This window comes from Mchenga conophoros, linkage group LG7, assembly GCF_057382185.1.
Source record: "Mchenga conophoros isolate Kocher_MC1m ecotype Shallow Benthic linkage group LG7, M_conophoros_male_GT1.1, whole genome shotgun sequence".
NCBI classification, from domain to species: domain Eukaryota; kingdom Metazoa; phylum Chordata; class Actinopteri; order Cichliformes; family Cichlidae; genus Mchenga; species Mchenga conophoros.
The window spans coordinates 6507351-6530706 of NC_140532.1; the positions used below are offsets into that span (position 1 = coordinate 6507351).

Here is a 23356-nt window from a genome sequence, read left to right on the forward strand (position 1 = left end):
TATCTTTCTCTAGAGTGGAATCACTGGCCTCTGTTTCAGTGATAAGAAATGAAGCATTATGGTCAGTTATGCAGCTCGTGCACATGCACTCTAAATGTGATGGTTAGAGTCGAAGAAGCGTGGAGTGATTGAGGGATACTGCTTAAGGGAAGACCGGTCCCTGTGTGCTTTCTGAGATAAGTGCTTGACCCTTTATGTATGGCAAAGCAAGCTGAAGCAATATGTGAAAAAAGCAAGTCATGCACTGTATGCGGTCTGAACAAATAATGAGGAGCTGTGCTGATGAAAATGCAGGAGGGAAAAAATTCCCAACAGAAATTTGATTTGTCTCACTAGAATATGCGCTAAGTATGTCACCATCTCTGTGTGGTTTTTGCACAGTCCCTATCTATTATTGCATCTTAGTTTTTCTTGCCTCGCTCTCCCTCGCTCCTCTTTTCTTTCCCTGCACACCGATTTGCATGTTTTTGAATATCAAGCAAAAAGCACAGTTGGAAATAGCTGACTGACATCTTCTTTAAGAACAAAGAAGACTGAAAGCAGTGGTCGATCAGTTGTGAAGACACGCTGAACGGTGTTCTGTGTAACCTCCTATGCTGACTAATTACGACACTATGGCTTCATTTAAAAAAGAAAACAGAAAATAAGAAAACAATAATCCACCTCACAGCTCATTAAAATCAATCCTTATAAAATGAATTATGCAGTCCATTATACAGTATATGTAAGCATGCACAAAAGCCCTGTGGCTTATTGACTAAACTGAAGCAGGAGAACTCAGTTTAACATTTGTAAGTGAAAAGGAGATTTTATTTAACATCTTTTGCTAATTCTTTCCCATGTTTTTGTCCATCTGCTTTGACAAGATTCTTTCTTTTGCTTGCTCATGAAAACACCCATGTGTATTTCATTTGATTCTCTCCCTTAAACATGGCTATGAAGATATCCCTTACACGTTTCCCAGTCCATATCATACAATTCGACTTCAGGTCTTTAGGCCTGCTAATCTTTTATACACCTTATTCTCAGCAAGAGCCTCAAGTGAGTTAGACATCCACATTAACCTACATCAACAACCGCCAGGCAAATATGTTAACACACACACAGGAGCATCATTTCCAACGTTATTGATCCCCATTTGTGCACTCACACATCCACTGGTTTTACCCTGCAATTAATTATTCTGAAATAACACATGTTTGCCCATGATCCCATCTATCAGCACTGGGCTCAGGCATGCACGCACTTATTCTACAACATATAAATGACATCTCTCTCCCACATAACCGCAGCTGAGGCAGACCACACATCAAGCTGTCGCGCACTGTGCAACAGAGTCTATGTTATGCGGATCAAATTAATAATGCAGTTTTAAGCTTTGCATCATCCATAGCCTGAGGGAGTCATATGATATGGTTAGGCAGGGTGATCATGAAGCATGCTGTGGATTGCTTGTGTGCTGAGGCACAATTGTGCAGATACAAACATGACTACAGCTGTGTCCCAATTCCTTACTGCATGCTAAAGCTATGTAGTGCTGATGCACTTGTCTGTCTGTCCACTAAAAATAACTTCAAATGTGTACTGGCAGGCATCAATCAGTTTGATACTTTGGAATATTAATGCCACTTCACAAAGCAAATGTGTTTTCCTGAATATTTTGTACTGTACTGTTTTTCACGTTCAACATCTCCCTCAAGCCGTCTCACTAATTTCATTCAGCCTTTTCCAACAATAATTAGTTTAATTTCCATTTTGCATGTGGATTTTGTATTACTTGCATTGCATTAAAGTTTTTAGAGATAAAAAAAGATAAAACAGAACACACAAATGAAATTAAAGCTGGTATAGAGGCAGGTGCAGAATTTCTATCATTAAAAACGACTGTGTGTACCGGTAATGTGAATTTAAAAACAAAACATAACAGCGCTTGCCAAAAGGTAAATTAACAATATATTTGCTTCTGCATGGAAATGAACTCCTGCTAGTTAGAAGAGGTTTGTTTCAAGAGACTTATGAGGGGAAAAAAAAACCTTAGAAACAATAGAAATCAAAGAATATCATAGGCCTGAGATATTTCTATGCTAACACTGCTAAAACGTTTCCCAGTAGACTGACAGAGATGGAAGAAACTGCTTTGAGAAACTAGGCTAGCAACTATAAAACATCACTCGAAAGCCATCCCTCAGGAATGCACTCAGTTGGTCTAAACATTGACATCTATTGTGGATAGTATACTAGGAAATTGCCTGCAGCACAGTGCATAGAAAGCAAAGGTGTATAGAAAGAGTTTCATAATTAAAAAAGTAAATAACCACACACTACAGCTCCTTTGAGATCCTCGTTAGAGGCAGTAAGAGTTCAACATTTGCACCAGACCAAGTGTGTGGTTTTTCATCTCATATAAACCTTTTAAAGGCAGATATTTTTCACAATGAAACAATCTCATGGTTTGGAGAAGAATAAATAGTTCTTTGTAATTAAAAGATTTAAGTGAGGCTTCTTTTGGAACAAACACATCATGATAGAAGTGATGTGCAAATTTCTCATAGGGGGCAAAAGTCCAACTCTGGTAAATATTCTGGTAATCCCAGGCATAAGCAGCTACTTGTAGGTTGTGTTATGTTCAGTACTTATCCAGCATGATAGTGTTGTAAAAAGCAATACTGCAACACTATAACCTCAATCTACAAACAACTGAAGTGCCTACTTACTTCAAATCCCTATATTCCTAGTGGATCACAGCATTCACAAACACATACAGTACTTACCCATGTACAGAGAGTTACATACACTCCTCGTACACTCACTTCCCCACGTACAAGTTAAAAGTATAGGGACTAACTTGTTACAATAAGTCATCAGTTACTCGTTTACATGCTTGTTTGTTGAGTTCCAAACATGTGCTGCCAGTGACGTTGAGTGAATCTCCACAATCATAACATGGCTGAAGGGTGTTTCTCCCACTTTTTCTTTACCTTTTAAAAATTTCATTCACTGGTCATTATAAATGCGGATAAACAGGATAAATAGCTACTAAAGTCTGTCACACTGAAATATCAGTCGGCAGTAATGTTAAAAAAGCAAAACATGCATTCATCCAGCCATCCTCTTATCCTTATCAGGGTCACAGGGAGGCTGGAGCCTATCCCAAGTACCAAAAAGGTGGGGTACACCCTGGAGAGATCGCCAGTCTGTCGCAGGGCAAACACAGTGAGGCAGACAACCATCCGCACTCACATTCACACATATGTTTAATTTAGATTCACCACACCTACACCACCCACAAAACAGTCAAAAGAAACTCTCTCTGTATTGTACTGTTCTGTTTTATAACTGATTATAATTGTCAGTTCTTTTACACTGACAACACTTAAAATATCACCTATAAAACATTTCAGGAAAGTAAATACATCTATCCAGTTGGCAAGGCTGAGGTTGATCAGACTGCAGCTTGTGTCCAGATGGCTACTCTGACCCCATGGCTCTCCTCTTCTGACCCATTTCCATTATTGTAATAAGCCATAAATACCTTTAATGTACTCACTCAGAATACACACAGATTTGCATGTATATATCCAGCAGACAACAAAACAATCTGTCACTATAATTCACTATATGTGTTGCTCCTTTTCTGTCCCTGTATCCAGGCTCTCTTAAACTCCAGCATAGGATGTTTATGGCTCTGCCCTTTGGGTGGCCATATGGCAACATAAAACAATGAGAACAACACCAAGAGAAAAAAAATGTGTGTGAGAGAGGGTGGAAGACAGAAAAAAATACGAAGTTGGGTGTTAGGATGATAAAAACATAAAAAACACAGCAGGAACCAAGAAGGATTATGATCTCGAGCATTCAATTTAAGCCTTGTGCATGTGAACAAAGTGACCACAGACTGCCAGGGGAGGGGAGAGCAGAGAATAGAGGAGGGGAGAAAGCCTGTGATGAGTGGAGTCAAGACACTGGGCAGGAGGAAGTGAAACTGTAAAAACATGTGATGTGAAAAGAGCGGAGATGGGAGCCAAATGCTATAGACTTGAAAAAAAGTGGATGGGAGACTAATGTCACATGAGCAGGATGAGTCAGAAAAAGTGGCTAGATAACAATAACAAAAAGAAAAAGGTTCAGAATCTCAGTAATTACCATAAATGAGACCAATTTTGCATACAGGGACTAATCCAAGCGCTCTGATTCAAACATGACCCATTTGAAAATGCTATTTTCTCCATTTCTCTCCTTCTCTAACTCTCCTGTCAACATTGAAACGCCATTCTCTTTACCGTTTCAATCCTTTCCTGAGTCTTTTTTTCTACCCCGCTTTGTTTCATTCCCTCCTCACCACTCATGCTCGTCTTCAATCCGCTCACCTGACTTAGTCGTTTCCCTTTCCCCCGTGCCTCTCTCTGTTCTGCTTTTACCTTTACTTCCTGTACCTGTCTCTCAGGTTTCTGTCTGCTGGTTCCCCTTTCTGCAGATATCTTGTTTCCTACTTTCTTTCTAATCTTTTCCAGTCAGTTCCTTTCTTAACACTCCCTGATGTTTTTTCTCTTTCTACTAGCACCCACGGGCCCTTTCCCCATTTACGGTTTCCACTTCCCTCTGCTTCTCTGTCCTTCTGCATGATTCCTTGTCTCTTCATACAATGAATCCAGAGGGTTTTATCTTTTTTTTTTTCCCCCCAATGGCTTTGCCACTCTCCCAAATCCCTCATCTCCATCAGCTCCCCTCCAACCCTGTATCACTCTCTCCTTCCCTATGCTTTCCTTCTCTCTTCCGCTTCATCGTCTTCACACGTTTTGCTTCCCCCCCCCTCCATGCCATATTCTACCCCCTCGCCTCCCCTCACCATCCTCTCACATTTCTATTTCTCACACTGACATGCAATCCCTCTTTTCTTTCTCTCCAGGGCACTCTTCTTTTCCCTCGTTCCACTTAAGCCCTCGCCCTTTCATTTCGCATTTCCCCAACAAATGCATTCAAGCCAAACACGCATTCGAGCACTTACATCACCACCCAAACACACATCTGCAGCCTATCACACCTTTGTAACTGTTGAGGCCCTGTGTCATTTCAGCAGCGCCTTAAGTACAACCATATCATGAGACAATGCGCTTTTACAGTGCTGGCAGAAAATGCATTTACAGGAAATAACCCAGCCCATTAATTACAGTGAGAGCTAGCTGGCCCCAATTCGTCACTCAATAATGCCCTGTCTGTGTACTTGTGATAGCTGCAAACCGGATAATGCTGCCACTTAGTAATTAATACTCGATCCGTGGCTGTCTCACTAAACAATAAATAAATGCACATCAGAGAATCATGGTAAGGCATCAGAGTGTTCAGAACCTAAATAATGACTGGAAAATTGACAGCTGCTGGAGGTTTGTCTGCTCCGATTTATAGTTCAGTTCATACTTTATTTAACTTTACCAAGGCTTTTTCAGCCCTATAGATCTGTGAGGATCCCCCAATGATTCACTCCCACAGACTAAACCTGTAATGTTACTCAGAGGCTCTGCTACTTATGGATGAGTGCATTAGACATGCCTAGAGAAATATGGTTGTGCCGGGGAAATTAAATTGAGCTCTAGACACACAACAATCTTGACATTTTTTTCCAAAATTCATCAAAGTTATATCCAAATGACTGAAATCCTATTCAGTCCGCCTCTTCGCTAAAGTCTTATCCTTTTCTCCATTTTCAATTCAAATGAATGCAGTTCTGAAATGTTAGAACAGCGTTTTTACTCGGCCACAAAAGGATGAACAGAGAAATAAAGTGCAGGGAACATTTCTAAGCGAAATCAAAAACAAGAAGTGATTATATTTTACTTTTAAGTTCTTTCTGCTGCACAGTGAACTTATTAGGGACTTCATTAATAATGTTTAAAGTTTCCCAAAAAAGTAGTGAAATTATCTGCCACCACTTTACAGCTATTGAGGACTTGAGCAAAATGACAAATGAGCATTCACCATTTAGCATTAGTTCAGCTTCAACACCTCTTTGACTTTTTCTTTGATGCCATATTGCCCAAAAAAAAAAAAAGTTTGCAGACTAGGCAGGTATATTTTCTAGGAAAAAAAAGCTAGTGTACTGTGAAAGGTACTGTAAATTACTTAAATGATTCATATGCAGAGATGGAGAGGAAAAGAGCGGGCCTCATTGAAGCACCACATACTTTTCATTGTGCTGTCAGCCAGTCTTTGAGTGTGAGGGGCCATACAGGAAAGGGGCACGTATTTCAAGCCAAGTGTCGCTGAAGCAGGGAAATCTGGCAGTTGAGGCCAGGTTTAACTTACTGTAATGTAAATGTGATGCTCGTTGAAGCATAAATCAGCACGCAAATTAGCTTGTTTTTTGTCCCTTTTGGGTATTTTACATTTTATGGTGTCACTTAAGTATTTTTTCAGTATTCGGTCATTCACCACTATTCCAAGTCTTTTGGCCATTGTACATCAGCCATCGATCCGGCTCTACGAGGGACTTAACACTTGTGCCCTTAGCAAAAACCCTGGACTTTCTTTTGACTCATCAAGCCAGGACACTTTTATAGAAGAGTAGCATCCTCACATACACTTAAAATCTATTGGTAAAATAATTCATCTGATATATAATTAGCAACCATTAATTCAAATGTTCAAATATATAAAAAAATCCAAATTCAAATCAGAAGAAGGCATAGATGGGTTGGATTTTCTCCTTTACTTTCATGCAAACCACATCCAATATAAAAGTAAAGTGGCACATCCCATGCAGTCAGACAACACATGCACAGACAAGAACAAACTTCGTGTATTAGGACTCCAATTACAGACTTAGGTCATTTTGATCTCTACCTACTACTTTGTCAAAATCAACTCTCATGCAAAAAGAAAGAAAATAAAATTCATCTCCTGTGTAAGACATCTGAACTAGAAAGTCATCCTCATAAATCACACCAAGATTTATCCATCAATCCCAATGCCAGCTTCTGCACTGCTCAACAGAGGGACAGGAATGCCATTAGCCCTCACATTAAATGTTAATCAGTAGAGTACACTTCTCTGGAAAACAACCAACAGCAATCAAAAGAACAAGCATTCAAAATAGAAGTTTCCAAACTAATGGGTGATGTTACAAAGGCTACTGTAGTTCTATACGTGTCATACACATAGTCTACTTTCCTGACATCTACTTCCTCTATATCAGGCAGTTTATTCCCATTACTGACACTCTACCTCTTTTCCTGTTTGGCTGCATCCTATTATGCTCTTTCTCTGCTAATCTGAGCAAATGATTTGGTATGTTACCAATAAGTCCTTGGAAATGCCCTTCACTGGATCACATTAATTCCAAGAAAAAAAACAGCACATGAATATGTATTAATGTTTATATATACTGTCTGATACCATTTTAATTTAATATAAAATAAAATGTCCTAAAACACACAGATCCTCGTTGGCTGCCCTGTCTTAGTTTCTTGAATATTCGCAGATTCACTAATGTCAAACTCTGTTTTTTTTTTTTTTACACTTTTGGTTCATTGTATTGCAAAATTAGATGAAAAAGTACAGCTCCACCAAACACCAACAGTAGAGCTTTTGTTCAGAGTGAAATTCCTCCACTACTCAGTGGTTGCAGGTCATCACTTGACCGGCATCACCATGGTGACAGAATAAGGATTGGTTTAGGAGGGAAAGGTTGCTAATTTACAGCAGCCTGAACAGCGACGCTTGACTGATCCTGATTCAAGGACAGGGATGATTCATACAGACTCTGGTCCCGGGAGTGACCCCCCTGTGCAATGGCAACGAGGCCCTTAAGCAACAGAAGCCTGGAACTGACAGTTAGCCTTGGTGAGAGGGAGAGGGTGGGAATGGATGCCAAAACGATGAAACAAAAGCACATACTTTCAGTTTAAAATAAAATAAAAGCACATACTTTAAAAAGAATGTACACGACTGCATATAAACACAAACTATTTTATTCAGTTCCACAAAACAAAAATCCTACTATTACAACATCCAGACAGACTTAAAAAACAAGGAAACAGGAAGCAACATTGCCTTAGCTGTTGGTGGCAGGATCAAACTAACTGCATCTTGCCAACTGCTTGGCCTTCCTTTCTTGCAGACCAAGAGCTGAGAGTCTCTTAGTATTGCTTTGTGATCACTTTAAGCTACCAAAAGCAAAAACCTGAAACTTTTCCAAAGCTGAAAACCATGGGCGGTGACATGTGCAACCTCTCCTATTTGTGCCTGTCAAGTGTGCGTTGGCTCTGATGAACTGGCACTATTACATTCCACTCCCACACCTCAGTCTACTGCCATTATATTCCCCTACACTATTTCATGCTCCCTCCCACACCTTTCTATCTCCGCCGGCTCTCTGAGCTCTGCTGATGAAGGGCATGAACAGACCAACATCTCAGCGTCATATACGTCTCTACCACAAAAAATGCCCATGGACTAACTTTTGATTTTAATCTATAGCGCCTATATTATTTGGGGCCAAAGTCAAGCAGCAGTCAGTGGGGGGAGGATGTAGCTGTTTGAGAAGCTATTAGCAGACTAAAAGGATATCAATAGTGAATAGAAGCTCAGGGACTTTTAATCACTCTGCCATTCTTTGTTCTTTATATATCAGGCTGACACTATATATTAATGTCTAATTTACAGGCACTGTTATTGGGGAGGCTGGAGTTACTGCTAAGTGTCAGAACACAGTCACTGTATATACAGCCCTATTTGAATTGCTGGTGTTTATTGGCCCAGTAAATGACAAGGCTGTGAAGACAGGTTGTTGAATACACAGTGCTTATGCAAAATAGCAGATGCAGTGCTAGTGGATCTATCTAGAAGTTCTTACACAGCCTTAGGAGGATATAACAAATAGAAAGCTGCAGATTACTCTCTGTGGGAGGGGAGCATCCCTGGAGTTTAAAATGAGGGATTTGACTTCTCAGAGAGCGTGCTCACTATACCAGCTAGAAGGTTAAAACTGCTTATTGTACTGCTTGTGTGGATTGAAAAGGGTTTGTGGACATGTGCGGCCAAAATGAAGCTTTTTAGCATATTAGGGTTTTAGTTGGACAGGCGTTTTTGGAATACACCAAATTCCTCTGACAAGCACTGAAAACAAGTGATTCTCACTGAGAGGCTTATCGAAATGTACAAAAGAAACTGGCAGATTTAATTAAACACAGTCGAGTTATCTAAAAAAAAAGCTGTGATTCAGTTTAATTTTTCCAGATCTTGGATCGTGTTTAATGGGTGGGCTAATTTTCATCAAACCAGTCAGGGTCAGGGGTGATGCTAGCTGCCAATGTTTTGACAGTGTACTCATGTAGCAGATTAATGTTACACGTCAGCTCGGTGCTCAGTGTCTCACTCTGACTGACAGCTCTCTGGGGACCTGCAGCCAATGATTCCTCCTAAGGAGACATTAGTAAAGACCATAATGATGAAAAACATGTATATTAGGACAGTGCAGTTTTCAGGTCCCTGCACAAGCTGCACAGTGTTTTTAATGAGACATATTCAGTTGGCTTATTTATTGCTCGTTTCTACTGGGGTCTGAACATAGCCAAATAAGTATACTATACGACACACAATAAACAAAGGTCTACCCTTGGGTGTAATTCCCTAATTTTAACAATGATGCAAGACACACTTGTGTCAAAAATACTATAAATAGCTACAAATGCAATGCACATGTAACTGGCTCTATCTTGCAAACAATGTCAATGTATTCTATGACGCAATCTGAATGCCAACATATTTAAAGAGTTTCGGTATTCAGACCCGATGTCACCCCTTTTGTTCAAAGAAGGAACTCAATTACTGTTGTGAGGCTTTCAAAGTGTTTGTGCAGTCTTCAAGAGTTTAAAGATTTATTATTTGCCCAATTATTACCCTGATATTAAAACAAATGTAGTCTAGGGGAGAGGCAGCAGAGAGGGCATAAATCTTACTCATGCAAATTTGAAAGCTTATGCTAAACTTAATGCAGGGTTTTAGAGCTTTGCTACTGCATGCTTCACACAGTTTTTTGTGTATGAAAACACAACAGGAAAAAAAAACACAATTCTTTGATGGCTGTGACTCTACAAAGCATGCCTTATCTTCAGAAATGCACAAAGCCAGCTGAGAGGTTTGTGAAGGCCTCAAATCATCCCCTGGCCCTTCTGTTCCTACCTTTACATCATTTCCCCTCCCTGTTTCTCGCTTCTAAACTTAATTAAAAAAGGACAAGATGAATTGTCTTTGAGATGGGGGAGGTGTGAGTTTTAATCATTATCACACTTTTCGACAGTCTACACGCCATCTGATACTCTGTCTACTTGTGTTAATTAACGTGTAACGACGCTGATGTGAGTGTTTCAACTGCTTTTCTTAAAAACCTCTAAGGGGAATCTCCAGTTTTTAAAACAGGTCAGCTGCAGTGAATGGAGCTGTGCTCATCACTTTTGTTCTGAGTCCTTTAACTTGTCAAGTGCTGCGACCTTCAGAAAGTTTTATGTGTCCTGACAGCATTATTTTTCACATCAAATATGCAGAACAACCAGCTTCTGACACACTGTAGCTCTGTGTGTGTGCTTATCCACTCATGCACATGCTCTTTTGGATATGCAGAGAGGCTCTCTTGTTCTCAGTAAGGGCTCCCCCAACATCTGGACCTGTATGTCCTGTATGCCCTGCAGCAGTGTTTCAATAAAAGTTTGTTTCAGATGCAAACATGCACAAACATTGACTGCACTCTATCCTCTGCTGTAAGAAGAAGGGAGGACTGGGGAGAGCAAAGCGAAGCTCGGCTGTGGAAAACCAGCTTTCAAGTCATTTCTGTTTCCAGAGTTGTACCGGTCGGCCTCAGGGCCCGATGTGATAGATGCTGCTCTCATCCTCTCGAGCTTATCGCTACCCCTCACTCACTTTTATCCAAATCCCTTCCTTTCTCTGCCAAATCGCCTGTCTCTCTTTGCTTACCTCCATCTTCCTGCCCATTGCTATTCATTGCTTCCTGCGACTCCATTTCTGGTTCACTATATTATGTTTATGTGGTGCCCCTTTCAATTTCTTTATCTCCGATATCCATTACAGTGGACCCATCCCACTCCTCCTATCTCACTGTGCGATGATTGCACAAATGCATTTATAGGAATTGTGTATTGTCTGCCACTTTGGCACCTTTCTGCTATTTGAAAAATCAATTACCTATCCAATAAAACATTAAACAGTAAAAGCAGCTCTGTGCTCTGCTCTGTTAGTGCCTAACTGCACTACATCGTTTAAAATCACTCGGATGAGAACTAAAAACACTGGAGGCATAACAAAGCCGAGAGGATGATGCTGCCTTTGTAGATTTCATTGCCTGACCCCTCCAGGGCAGGATAACCAAATCCTAGCAGGTAAATGCCATCACGAGCTATCCACTGACAGACTTGGGAGGTGATCTCTCACTACACTCATTCACATAGAAGAACCAAGTGTAGAGACACTGAAGCGAGTAATTATGAATAAGGAGAAAGAGTGGTTGAACAGTGGAAGCGAGGAAGAGGATGGAGCGAGGAGGGAGATGGTATGGTCGAGCGGCTGAGAGCTGATATTGCATGCCTTATCAGTCACCTCCAGGTCTTTGCTTATTATAAAGAGAGGCAAAGTCAGAGTCGAATGTAAGGTAAAAGTGAGTGTGTGGGCCAAGCAGTCCTCTTGTTGTGGGGACCTAAATGTGTTGACATAGTCACATTATGGGGTCGGGGCTTCCTTATAGAAACTGAAAGCAAGTCCTTATGACATTTAAATAAATAGATTGACTATCAGACACAAGGTTAGGATTTTGTTAAGCTAAGGTTAGACAAGCAGAAGATTATGATTTAGGGTCGAGGAAATCGGCACGAAATTAATACATTAATACAACAAAATGTCCTCTAAAGTGATGAATTGATTGTGAATGTCTGTGTGCAAATGGAAAAGAGATCCCAAGAGTCAAACCACAGCGATACTTTCACTCCTTCAGAAGTAGTGTGCAAAAAATGGAACTGATCTTCCTTGATCCTTTTCTGGGGTCAAAAGAAGAAGAGCTCACAACTTTTTAGCACTTACACTTTACGTAAGGCTACAGTACACAAGCCTCAAGGAGCAAATATGAGCAAGAGAACATTTAGGTTACTTGCTCTCCATGCACACAAATATTACCATAAAACCTGTGCTGACACGAAGTCTTGAGGGAATACAACAACATACCCAAATAGACTTAGGTTAGAAGTTGGTGCGCAGACACATTTCTGTGAAATCCAAAAACTCGCAAACTAGATAGCTGAAAATGTAAGCTTTTTGGGCGGAGTTTCCTGCGATAAGGAAAGGGTAAAACTTGGCACTCCATCACCTGCAGACAGTTTAGACGTAGATGCATTCTGAGAAACCACTCCGTCAACCATTGCAGCAGTTATAATAGAATTGCTTCTAGGCAGAACACTTTCTCTCTGTAGTTAATGGAGCCAAATAATTGCACTCAGGACCATCAAAATTCCCAGTCATGTGTCACTTGATAGATCTTCACTGAGCCCATATTGATGCAGTTGAACATTTTATGACATAATGTAACAGAGCTGTAAAAGATTAATGCTTTCTAATGCATTTGGAAACAAACAAACAAAAAAATCATCTACCATTAGGTTTTCTGTTTGATCATTGCAACTCTCCATACAGTGTGAAGTAATGCTTTCTGAGGTCTAATGCTTCAGAAGCCAAAACTACAGCCAGCAGGATTCTTCCAGCAAGTAGTGGAGTTGGTATTGTTCACTTGTCAACAAGGAAATGGAGTGCAGTGGACACAGATATCGATCAATATTTCTGCACCACAATACAGTGCTATTCAGCATTCTGTGCCTTTGCATTGAGTTGTGGAGGACGGGCTTGTAATTACAGATAGACTGCCTTTTCGCTCTGTCTCTTTCATAACACAAGCAAGAAGAAATAATAGTAATGCATTCATTAATTCAGCTTCACAAAAGTGGGAAAAAAGTTGGCCAACTCCAGCTTATTAATTTTGACTTGAAAATAATAGTTTTTGAAGGAAAATTGGGCAGAATAATTAGCTTCAGCAGCTACTGCTTGTACTTTGTCAGCAGTGGCAGTTGAGGAAAAGCTGGACAAAACTTTTTGACGGCTGCTGTGCGACTGCTGCAGTGCTCCTCCCTGTTTAGTAGACATGTTTTGCCTCTTGAGTTTCAATCAAGTTTCTGCCTGACTCAGTCCTGGTAATAACAGTAGTGTGTAGTGGGCTATAGATGCTGATAGTTTTAACTTTCCACTTTACTTGTTTTTGTTTGTGTTACTTTTGACAGACTTTTGTTCTCAAAGTATAAATCAATATGACAACAGCATCCTGGCAGGACAGTTATATACTGATTTTTTATTTTATTTTTTCTAAAACATGAAAGAACACCTGACAGCAGGTCCACACTGGGTTTCCGGTGGTTATACGTGCATCAGGATTAGACTGCTGGCAGAAATCATAGGCTTGCCAGTGGAAGAACAAGTGAGGTGTTGACAGTAGCTGGCTGTCGTGCCAGGAAAATAAGAATGCCAGATATAAGTGCTACCTGACAGTGAATAAGGCATTCTGTACCAGAAGGCATCATTCTCACTATCAGGGATCATCCTGCTACTACCTGAATTACACTACAAGTCGACACATTGCCATCAAACATTACACTAATGATGCTGTGGTGTGTGTCTCTCTGTTAAATAAAGGCACAGTGAGGTTTTTTTTTCCAGTGTTGTGGGAATAAAATCACAGCAGCTTATGTCTTCTTTGGCATAAAGCTTAATCCGTCAGTGGTTTTGTTATAAAGCACAGACTGCAGAATATCTCTTAAGTGATGTCTCCAAAACATCAAGTTTTATGACATATTGAGTGACTAAACACTGCAGCTCTGCTATCCAGTTTAACAGCGAATCTACAAGCTTCCACGTGTTTGGAAATCTGCTGCAAAGTTTACTGCCAATATTTCTGATAAGGCAGAAATGTGCTTGGAATTAGTCTTGCATACAGAAAAAATTATTAAGATTAATAATTGCTTTTTTTCATGAAGGACCAGCTTTAATGAGATTAGTATTGGTGGAGTAAGACCGAGAGAGAAAGGCTGAAATAAAGTGTGTCTCACTCTTGTGTTAATGATATTAAGGTTTTCTCCAAAAAAGTCATGGCTTTTACTGAGCTGAACAACTGCAGGAAAGAAACACATGCACAGTTGTAATCATGTGTGCATCCATGTGAAGGAATGTATTCAATGAAACACTGTATTGAAATTGATACGTGCATGGATGCAGGGGTGTTTCCAAAAGGGGGAAATGGGGTGGCATCAACCCCCTCGGTATACGATTAACTCCTCCAGTGCACACCCCGAATCAAAGCCGTTGGACTACATTTACTCTTTAAAAGCCACAACACCAAAAGATTACACGATTCCTTTAATGTACTTCATGTACTTTATTAAAGTACTTTCATGCTATGCTGCTTTCTGCTTTCACTCCATTATAATGTTGATGCAAATAATATACTTTGTAGTCTACAATACTTATTTTAAAGTTGCAGTTACTTATTATTTTGCAGATTAATTGCAATATTATAGTTCAAGCTCCCATGCAATAAGGTTATTAAATCTTCAACAGCTTCAACATTAAAGAGATAAACACATCAATAAATCAGTAATTATTATCCAACAAGTGTTACTGCACATAATGAGGTACATTTACTTTATCTTTCATCACTCTAAAAGGTTATTATAAATAGCACACAATTAGTCTGGGTAATTATGGTATGGGTAAAATTGATTGGTATTTGTTTGCTGCTATCATTTGATTTTTGACATTCCTATTATTTGATTCATGTGCAGTTCATAAGATAATTAAATAAACCTGGTGCTTGCATATCTTAGATGCAGTTCACACGTTTGCACATTACGCTCCAAAAATGCATCCATAATGAACATGAAACATATACATATATATTATAGATGAGCTTAGAACGTGCGTAAATATTATATGTAACACTGTGTATACATCATACATCTGTATGGAATCTATAACTGATATTCTTACATGTTTCTAATTTCACAATTCTTTGCTGAAGCTGTTTCATTTTCATGTGATTACAGAAACAAATCATGCTTTATTGTATTTTACCAGGAAAGGTGTGTGTTGAAGCTGCATAACCAGATAATCCTGTGTGTATGTTAGATTCTCAATGCCTCAGTAGATGTTCCATTTAGTAAAAAATTAAATTAAATAATAAAAAAAAACATTACCTGCTGTAGTCAAGCAAATCTCCTCGTCACTGTTGTCCTGACAGTTGTCCTGTCCATTACACAAGAAGCTGCGGTCCACACAACGGCCATTTCGACACTTAAAGCGAGCCTCCGAGCACACCAAGGGGTTCTCCGCTGTGGTCGAATCAGAGCAGAGGTAAAGGGTCAGCTGTTAGCTCAAACACCTTTACAGGGAAAAGTTTTCAGCTCAGATTGATCTGCTGTATCTGACAATTTGTTTAAAGTCAGGTAAATATTATATGGTGGCATTTTAGCAGAAGATATGAAACATTTAAGAACTATCGGCAAGTTTGTCTGGAGTTTGATAAAAATCAAAAATCAGTCATTTAAAAGAGAGGACAAAACCTTTTTAAAACATTCAAAGTCCTGCAGAGAACTACCATTCCTTTTTCAGTACGTTCTGGTTTTTGTCTTTGTTCAGGCCTCTGCAAAATGAGGCATAATTATCTTGTGAGAAGATCCAGACAATTACACAGTTGTGACGCAGTATGTGCTGGGAGCATAGAGCAAAGCTCCATTTAAATGGCTAGATTAGATTTGTGAGCATGGGGCCCTGCAGGCTAGAAACACTGCCTCTGACAATGGTGAGTGATTGGCTCGAATAACCTTCCCCACTGGGAAAGCGGCAAAGGGGTCATGTGAAAGCCAATTATACTCTAAAAAAACAAACAAATCTTGTACACCTACTACAACAACACTAGGGTAAAAGATGGACAACAATATTTACATTGTTAAAAAGATGTAAAACAGTAAAGATAAAATGATGCATAACCATGGAGTTATGAGCAATGCATAAAAATGATATTGTCAACACTATAATATACAGATGTGCAAAATTCAGTTATTGAGACACAGCAACTCTGCAGAACTTGGACTCTTTATAGAATAACTTTTCCCCTCTCAAAGTAGTGATGTAACTAAAAGTCTAGCAGGGATAGCTGTGCCAGATAGTGCTGTGTCCACTGAAGCTGATTGTGCCCACCATGTGCCACAGCATACTTCAGAAGACTCACAAAAATGGATCGCCACTCTTCTCCACTAAAAATACATGGGTTCACAGCTTTGATGGAAGTTTCACAGAGCAGATCACTCCAGACAGTAAAGTCAGCTTGGTATTTCATAACCCTGCTTTACCATAGTAGAGACACACCAAAGACAGCTTTAAGGCACATAGGTTGTGCGAATATGACAGACTTCAAAAACCCAGAAATGTGTTAAAAATGATCAGAAAGAATCAAACTTTTGACAACATAAATTTGTGGGAGTTTATTCTGCTGAGAATAAAGTGCAACTTCCACAGGACGTATCAGGAATCTCCTGCAAACCACTTTAAACTCAATAAGGCACCTGTACAGGTGGGATTAATCCTGGAAATGCAGTGCAACTTTCTACCAGTTCCTGTGCAGCTCATCCAGCTCCAGCACCCTTTCTCAAGAACATTTTTTCGCCAGAAAAGCCTATTTTGAAGTGAGAAGATGATTATAGCTTATTTATGACTGCAGGAGACACATACTGTCAGGAACTTTAGGGGGGAAAAAAGTGAAGTGAGATCTTGCAAAGTTACATAACTGAAAGTCTGAATAAACCGTGGGCTGGTACAGCAGTCAAGGTTTTAAAAACCTGTCAAGTGCTTGTAAAAAGTTGGACAGAGCAGACAAAAAGCACAGCTTCTGAAATGCTGCGTGGGTTTGTTGAAGCCACATGGTGGAAACCTGTCTATAAAAACAGCTACATCAAGATGTGGAACTTAGTCAGAGAAGAATATAACCTACAGGATAAAGTGAAGGTATTTAAATAGTGTGCACATGATCCAGATGTTAAACCTAACTAGATGGATTGCAGATTTAATACCTGGATTGCAAAGAGTATTACAACCCTGTATTCTTTAACAGATAAATCGACCCTGAAAAACTTACAAGCCCTCCAAGCAAAATTTCTACAGATATCTTCAGCTACGCTACTACTTTGACCAAACTATAAAAAACACATGCATAATGATGACTCAGTGATTAAAGAAATGTTAAGAGTAACTTCCTTAAGAACAGGGGCATTATATCAAGTTTATACAAAAAACCCCAACTTAATCCACAGAAAACAAAGCAAGAAATTTTGTAATCTCAAAAGAGGAATAGTCTAGCTGCTCTAAATTCTTATACATGGAGAGAATTTGGGTGGAAATGCCTAATAAGTTTTTTTTTTATTACTCCAAGGCAGAAAGTTAATATTTCAACAGAGAAGTCCGAGTGTTGGAGGCTCTGTGGAAATCATGAAGCTAATCGTGGTTATCAAAGTAACATACCGTTCCAGTTCAATGTCTTTTTGTTGGGAAACACCGATTTTCATTTAAATAGAAATGTATATTTTGACTGAGTATTTATTTGATGTCCTGATATCAGCTGGTAGGAAAGCTCTAACCAGACACTTGTTACAACCAGACCTCCCCACAAAAGAGGAATAGATAGAGGTTGTTGGCAGCATACAGTACTGTGCAAAGGTTTTAGGTAGGTTTGAAAAAATGCTGTAAACAAAGAATGCTTTCAGAAATATAAATGACTGTTTATTGGCTTCAAATGTATTCTGCAGTTGGACAACGACCCCAAACATACAGCCAAAGTCATTAAGAACCATCTTCAGCATAAAGAAGAACAAGAAGTACTGGTAGTGATGGTATGGCCCCACGGACCCCTGATCTCAACATCATCGAGTGTGTCTGGCAGTACATGGAGACAGAAGGATGTGAGGAAGCCTACATCCACAGAAGATCTGCGGTTAGTTCTCCAAGATGTCTGCCAGCTGACTTCCTTCAAAAACTGTGTGCAAGTGTACCTGGAAGAATTGATGCTGTTTTGAAGGGAAAGGGTGGTCACACCAAATATTGATTTGATTTAGATTTCTCTTTTGTTCATTCACTGCATTTTATTGATTGAAGAAAATAAAAGATTAACACTTTCATTTTTGAAAGCATTCTTTGTTTACAGCATTTTTCTCACCTGCCTAAAACTTTTGCACAGTGCTGTATATCTAATGGAAAAGATCCCATAATCACACAGATTACAGACGGAAAAGTTTGTCAACATTTAAACTGAATGGACTCTCCAGACGCATTAGACACAGACACTGGAAGGGCAGTCGCTCTGAATCTTCTAATTTGTCATACAGAGATGCATTTATATTATTATTGTAACTAACTGAAATTTTTGGGGTGTGGCAAATCGATTAAGCTTAAGCAAAAGTATTTTACAGTTTACTGCAGAAGCATATTTGTAGTTCAGACTAGAGATGGCACGATACCACTTTTTTATGTCCGATACCGATTCCGATATCATAAATTTGGATATCTGCCGATACCGATATGAATCCGATATAGTGTTTTTTAATCAACAAAACTGTTTTTTTTAAATATCTTGCTGCATTTTGTATAAGTTCATACTCAAGTTTAAAACAACAACTACACTAAAGCTATTCTGTTATACCTGTATGCAAAAAAAAAAAAAATTTCATAGTTCAGCAATACTGATCAATCTAATAAACTTAAACCTACACCATCCTCCCTATTCTGGTATTTTAAAGAGTACTTAGCGTAAATATTAAGCAACCTAACTAATAGGGTTCCAACTCCCAGCAACAACAAAAATAAATAAATAAAAAATAGGGAACCACCCCTCACGCTCCACCTCATGATGCTTAATCGACGTAATCAACCTTAATTTGATGCAGTGTGGAAAAAAATGCACAGAAATCAATTATTTTTCAAGAAATATTAAATAGATTCAACATCTTTCTTCAACAAAATTGCAGACTGCACAGATGGTACCTTCCCAAAGGAAAAAGTACTATAGCTTACTAGGGTATATATATTAGACTTAATAGTCACTATATACAGTAATTGACTTCTATTCATTTTACATCAAATTAAAACTTTGGGTGTAAGATTCGGATAATTATTTATTAAAAGCTAGACATTTTAAATGAGAATAAGAAAGCAAAGTATGTCTTTGTGCCCCCTTTTCCCTGTTAATGCCCTATCGGCCCCCCTGGCTAAACTTTGCTAGATCCGCCCCTGCTCAGTTACCAGCTGTCAGCTACGTAGAAAAAGATCCTGGAGTAGAAAGTAATATTAAATAAATTCTAACAACAGCTTATCAAGCTTAAACGTGCTGCTGTTGTTCAGCCACTGGTTTCCTCTTTCTGGTGCAAAGTGAGCCAAAAACAAACCAGAGAGACGGACTCGCGACAGAAAAGCCGATCAGATGATCATTAAGCAGTTTCATGATTGAAGTAGCAGGAGGAGAGGCAGTCGCTCCATATATCGTTTGTTAAGCTTAACGCAGGAATGCTTTACAAACATTCAGAGATGGACTTACACACTTGCTTTACTTCTCTCGGGGATAACTTTGTCGGAGATGAAATGCCGGGTTGCTAGCGAAGCTCCAAATGCTATCCAGACCACCACAGGTCCCGCATGCCACAGCCGCTCTATCACGTGATGCATACTGCTCCGACGTGCTAACATTCTGAGGTGAGTTACGGCGTGTTGCAAGTTTTGTGAGGTGCTTTCGTGATATTTAACGGATCGGATTACATTTTTTATTTTTCTCCGATATCCGATCCAGTAATTTAGGTCAGTATCGGACCGATACGTAATATCGGATCGGTCCATCTCTAGTTCAGACTGATGTTAGTTGCACCCTATAATTTTGCTGAAGAAAAAAAAAACCCACATTAAAACTGCTATAATTTTAAAAGGGCTGTTTAGCAGAGAGATATTTATACTTTAGTTTTTAGTGTGTATTAATCTCTCCAAGCAATGGAGCCTGCATTTTTTTCCCTTTAACCTGTTCGAAATTTATAGACTCCAAGCCCATTAAACATAACTCTGATGGTGACGTCAGGGTTATTTTCTCAGATTTGATGAAGCTCCACCAGAGGAACATAAGACATACAACATATATATTCCATATGTTGCTTAGATCTGCTTTGATATAAACAAGACATGGCATCATCTGGCCACAGATCCATGTATCTGGGTGTCATGTGAGACTTACTGCAGTTTTCCTCGTCACTCCCATCAGGACAATCACTGAAGCCGTTGCAGCGGAAGCGTCCAATGATGCAGTGGACACCGTTAGCGCAGGCGAAGAATGTAGGAGAACACTTTGACTTGACCTTAGCTAAAGATATAAGGGTTGGGGGAAGTGGTGAAAAACAGAACAATGAATTAGTGTGTGCATGATGCAGAGACGGTGCAGAAATCTTTCAGACATCATGTTTTATGACAGCATTTGCCTTGGCTGTGATGAACAAGGTAAAGGAGAGACCTTCACTAGGAGACAGTGCTTGTATTACACTTAGGTCCATGTGTTTTTGTGACACTTACACAATTTTTCCTTTCTAGAACACCATGATAGATTTAAAATGAAACAATCAGGACACAGGAAGAGGAATAAAATCAGTGCATACGCTTTATCTTTGCTTCGAAGTGTTGAACAAAGACACTTCTTAAACCATAGTCCTCTACTTTCAGAGGCTTGAAATGTATTTGAACTATCCACTTTAAAGCAGTTTAATGTAACATAACTCTAGAACTGGCCAAATCAACAGTTTGGCACATTCTGTGAAAAACAACACAATGGTGAACTCAACAGCATAAGGTCTAGATTTTATTTGAAATCAACAGTAATGATCACAGCATCGGTCATATGCTAAAGAAAATTCCCATCACAATATTCAGGACTTAATAAGGGAAACAAAAAGGCTCAGCACAAGGTACAAACCAATGATCAGTCTCACCGAAAGAAAGGCCAAATTAGACTTTGCCAAATAAACACACACACGTCAAAACATAGCTTTTCATCTGCCAGGTGATCAGATTAGCCTGTAACAGAACGACACAAAAAATGTGGATGTTATGGCTTATTATCAGAAACATAATCATCTGTAAAAAAAAACAGCAAAGTTAGTGGTTTCCAATGGCAACGGGTCACTAGTTCTTACTGGTTATATTCCAAAGTTATCCCAAAGTGTTTAGGGCTATCCATTTTAAACAGATGCATCCTAATTAAGCATAACCGACTGGACAGTGCAAATAGAGATCCAATAGTAACGGAATATTTTCAGTTGCCCAAGTCAGTCATCTGATTTCAACCTGATCTACAAGACATTTCACTTGGTAAACAGGTAAAACTAAGGGGAAATTAACCCATGATCAAACAATAACCAAAGACGGATGCAGGAAAAGGTTCAGCAAAACATCACAATGGAGAAAAACTCATTTTGGTGACATCCATGGTTCCTTGGCTTGATAGTCATTGCCTCTAAAAGATTTCTTCAAAGTATTAAAAAATAACAGCTTATGTATGATCATGATAATTTAAAAGCTGACAGTCTGTATTTCATTTGCATTTGTTCCTTTTCATATCTACTGCAGTTAAAAATTGTCATTGTCCAAAAATGTCAAGACCTAACTTTATACCTGCGTGTTCTAACATTCAAAGACACACAGCCATTCAATATTATATAATGTTCAAACAGTTGCTTACGGATAAAGAATCATTAAAGGTAGCCCATTTTGTTCTGCATTGCTAATACTCCCATTTCCACAATTATGACACATAATGGGTAAGATCTTGACCAAAGAGTACTGATAAGAGGAGAGAAAAAAAATCAGTTAATGACAAAGAAAGTAAATCGTGTGGGAGAGGGTTTGTATGGATTCTGCCATTGATCAGCCTAAGCAGGCCATGGGCCTTATCTCTCAGGACAGCCCTGAGACTGAGTGAAGAGCTTGCAGAACATCAATGCCTGGCAACCTCAGTTAAGCACCAAGCCCTAGCTTTTTACCTCAAACTCATTGATCTTCCCTGGCAGAAGAAGAAAAGCAAGATAACAGGTAGAGATACAAGCAAAGACATCAGAAAAGACCCTGCAAAGTTACTGTAGAAGTCGGATTCCAACCAGGAAATACACACACACACACACACACATTGCTGCAAGAGAACCATGGTTGCTATATTTACAGTTTGCATTACTGAGTTATATTATTATAAAATACAATGTTTCAGACTTGTGTTTCCCTATTCGAGACTTTTTTTTAAAAAAAATTACCTACTGGATGCATTTTTCCCTTCCAATAATAAGCATTTAAGTAAAGCTGGCATTTGGAAATCTGGCTTCTAATCAGAGCTGCTCTCATTGTAACAGTATTTACTAAAGACAGAGAAAAGAAAATCTAAGAATTACAACTAAGACATTGTTATGATGCTTTGGTAAATAACAGAGACGCATGCCAGTGAGGAAGTAGCATGATACATTTTATGAACACTTGGAAACAACAGAAGGATGGAGCAACCCACACATACAAACACACAGGGAGGAGGAAGTGAGTGGGCATGCTAGAAATGTCAAAGAAAGCCACCAAACCTTCTATGTGTTTTGTTTCCCTGTGTTGAATGCGGTGGGTAGAATTGGCTCGCTCATAGGCTGGCAATGTGCTGCTTCAAATGCCAGGGGTGCACATTTTTCCCTCTACAATTTATTGCGGTAGCCTGATTTATGAGCTCTTTCAAGCTGTGGCGATTATGTGTAGCAGCACGGAGGGCAAGGCGCAATAACCACAAAGCTTTGGAGCACCCATCTCCAGGATGAAATGTAATCCTCTGGATGCGGGAGGAAGCTGGGATAGTGCCCGATCTATGTGTCTATAGTCTGGGAAACCTTTGTTTACCTGGCCAGCAGAGTCCCTAAACACCCAAATCTCATTTTGTGCAGCATATCACATTCATAAAAGTCTTCTTCTGTAGCTTTCAGGGATATTAAAAGATTAGTAATAAAACAAAAACACGCGCTCCCGCTGGGGGTTAAAGTGAGATTCTGCTGGCCACAAACAAAGGAAACATAATCCTTTGTTATCTATTTGTATTCATTTACACTGGTGTTTCTTCTTTTACCAATTTTCTGTTCTATTTCTATACATAAGAAAGAAATGTTATTGCTCTGAGATTCATGTGAATCCTAATTACCACTTATCCAGCTGGCTAGGATTCTTC

The 23356-nt window shown here is 39.3% G+C and overlaps 1 protein-coding gene across 5 annotated transcripts in view; it reads right to left on the reverse strand.

The window, feature by feature from the left end:
- The window catches only part of ldlrad3 (low density lipoprotein receptor class A domain containing 3), a 91392-nt gene that overhangs the window by 19089 nt on the left and 48947 nt on the right, over positions 1-23356 (reverse strand). For all 5 annotated transcript variants that reach the window (XM_085281757.1, XM_085281754.1, XM_085281758.1 and 2 more), the window contains 2 exons: positions 20357-20482; positions 15291-15425 (listed from right to left, as the gene is read on the reverse strand). In XM_085281757.1, the coding sequence (XP_085137883.1) occupies positions 15291-15425; positions 20357-20482 (261 nt within the window). The remainder of the gene's footprint in view (positions 1-15290; positions 15426-20356; positions 20483-23356) is intronic.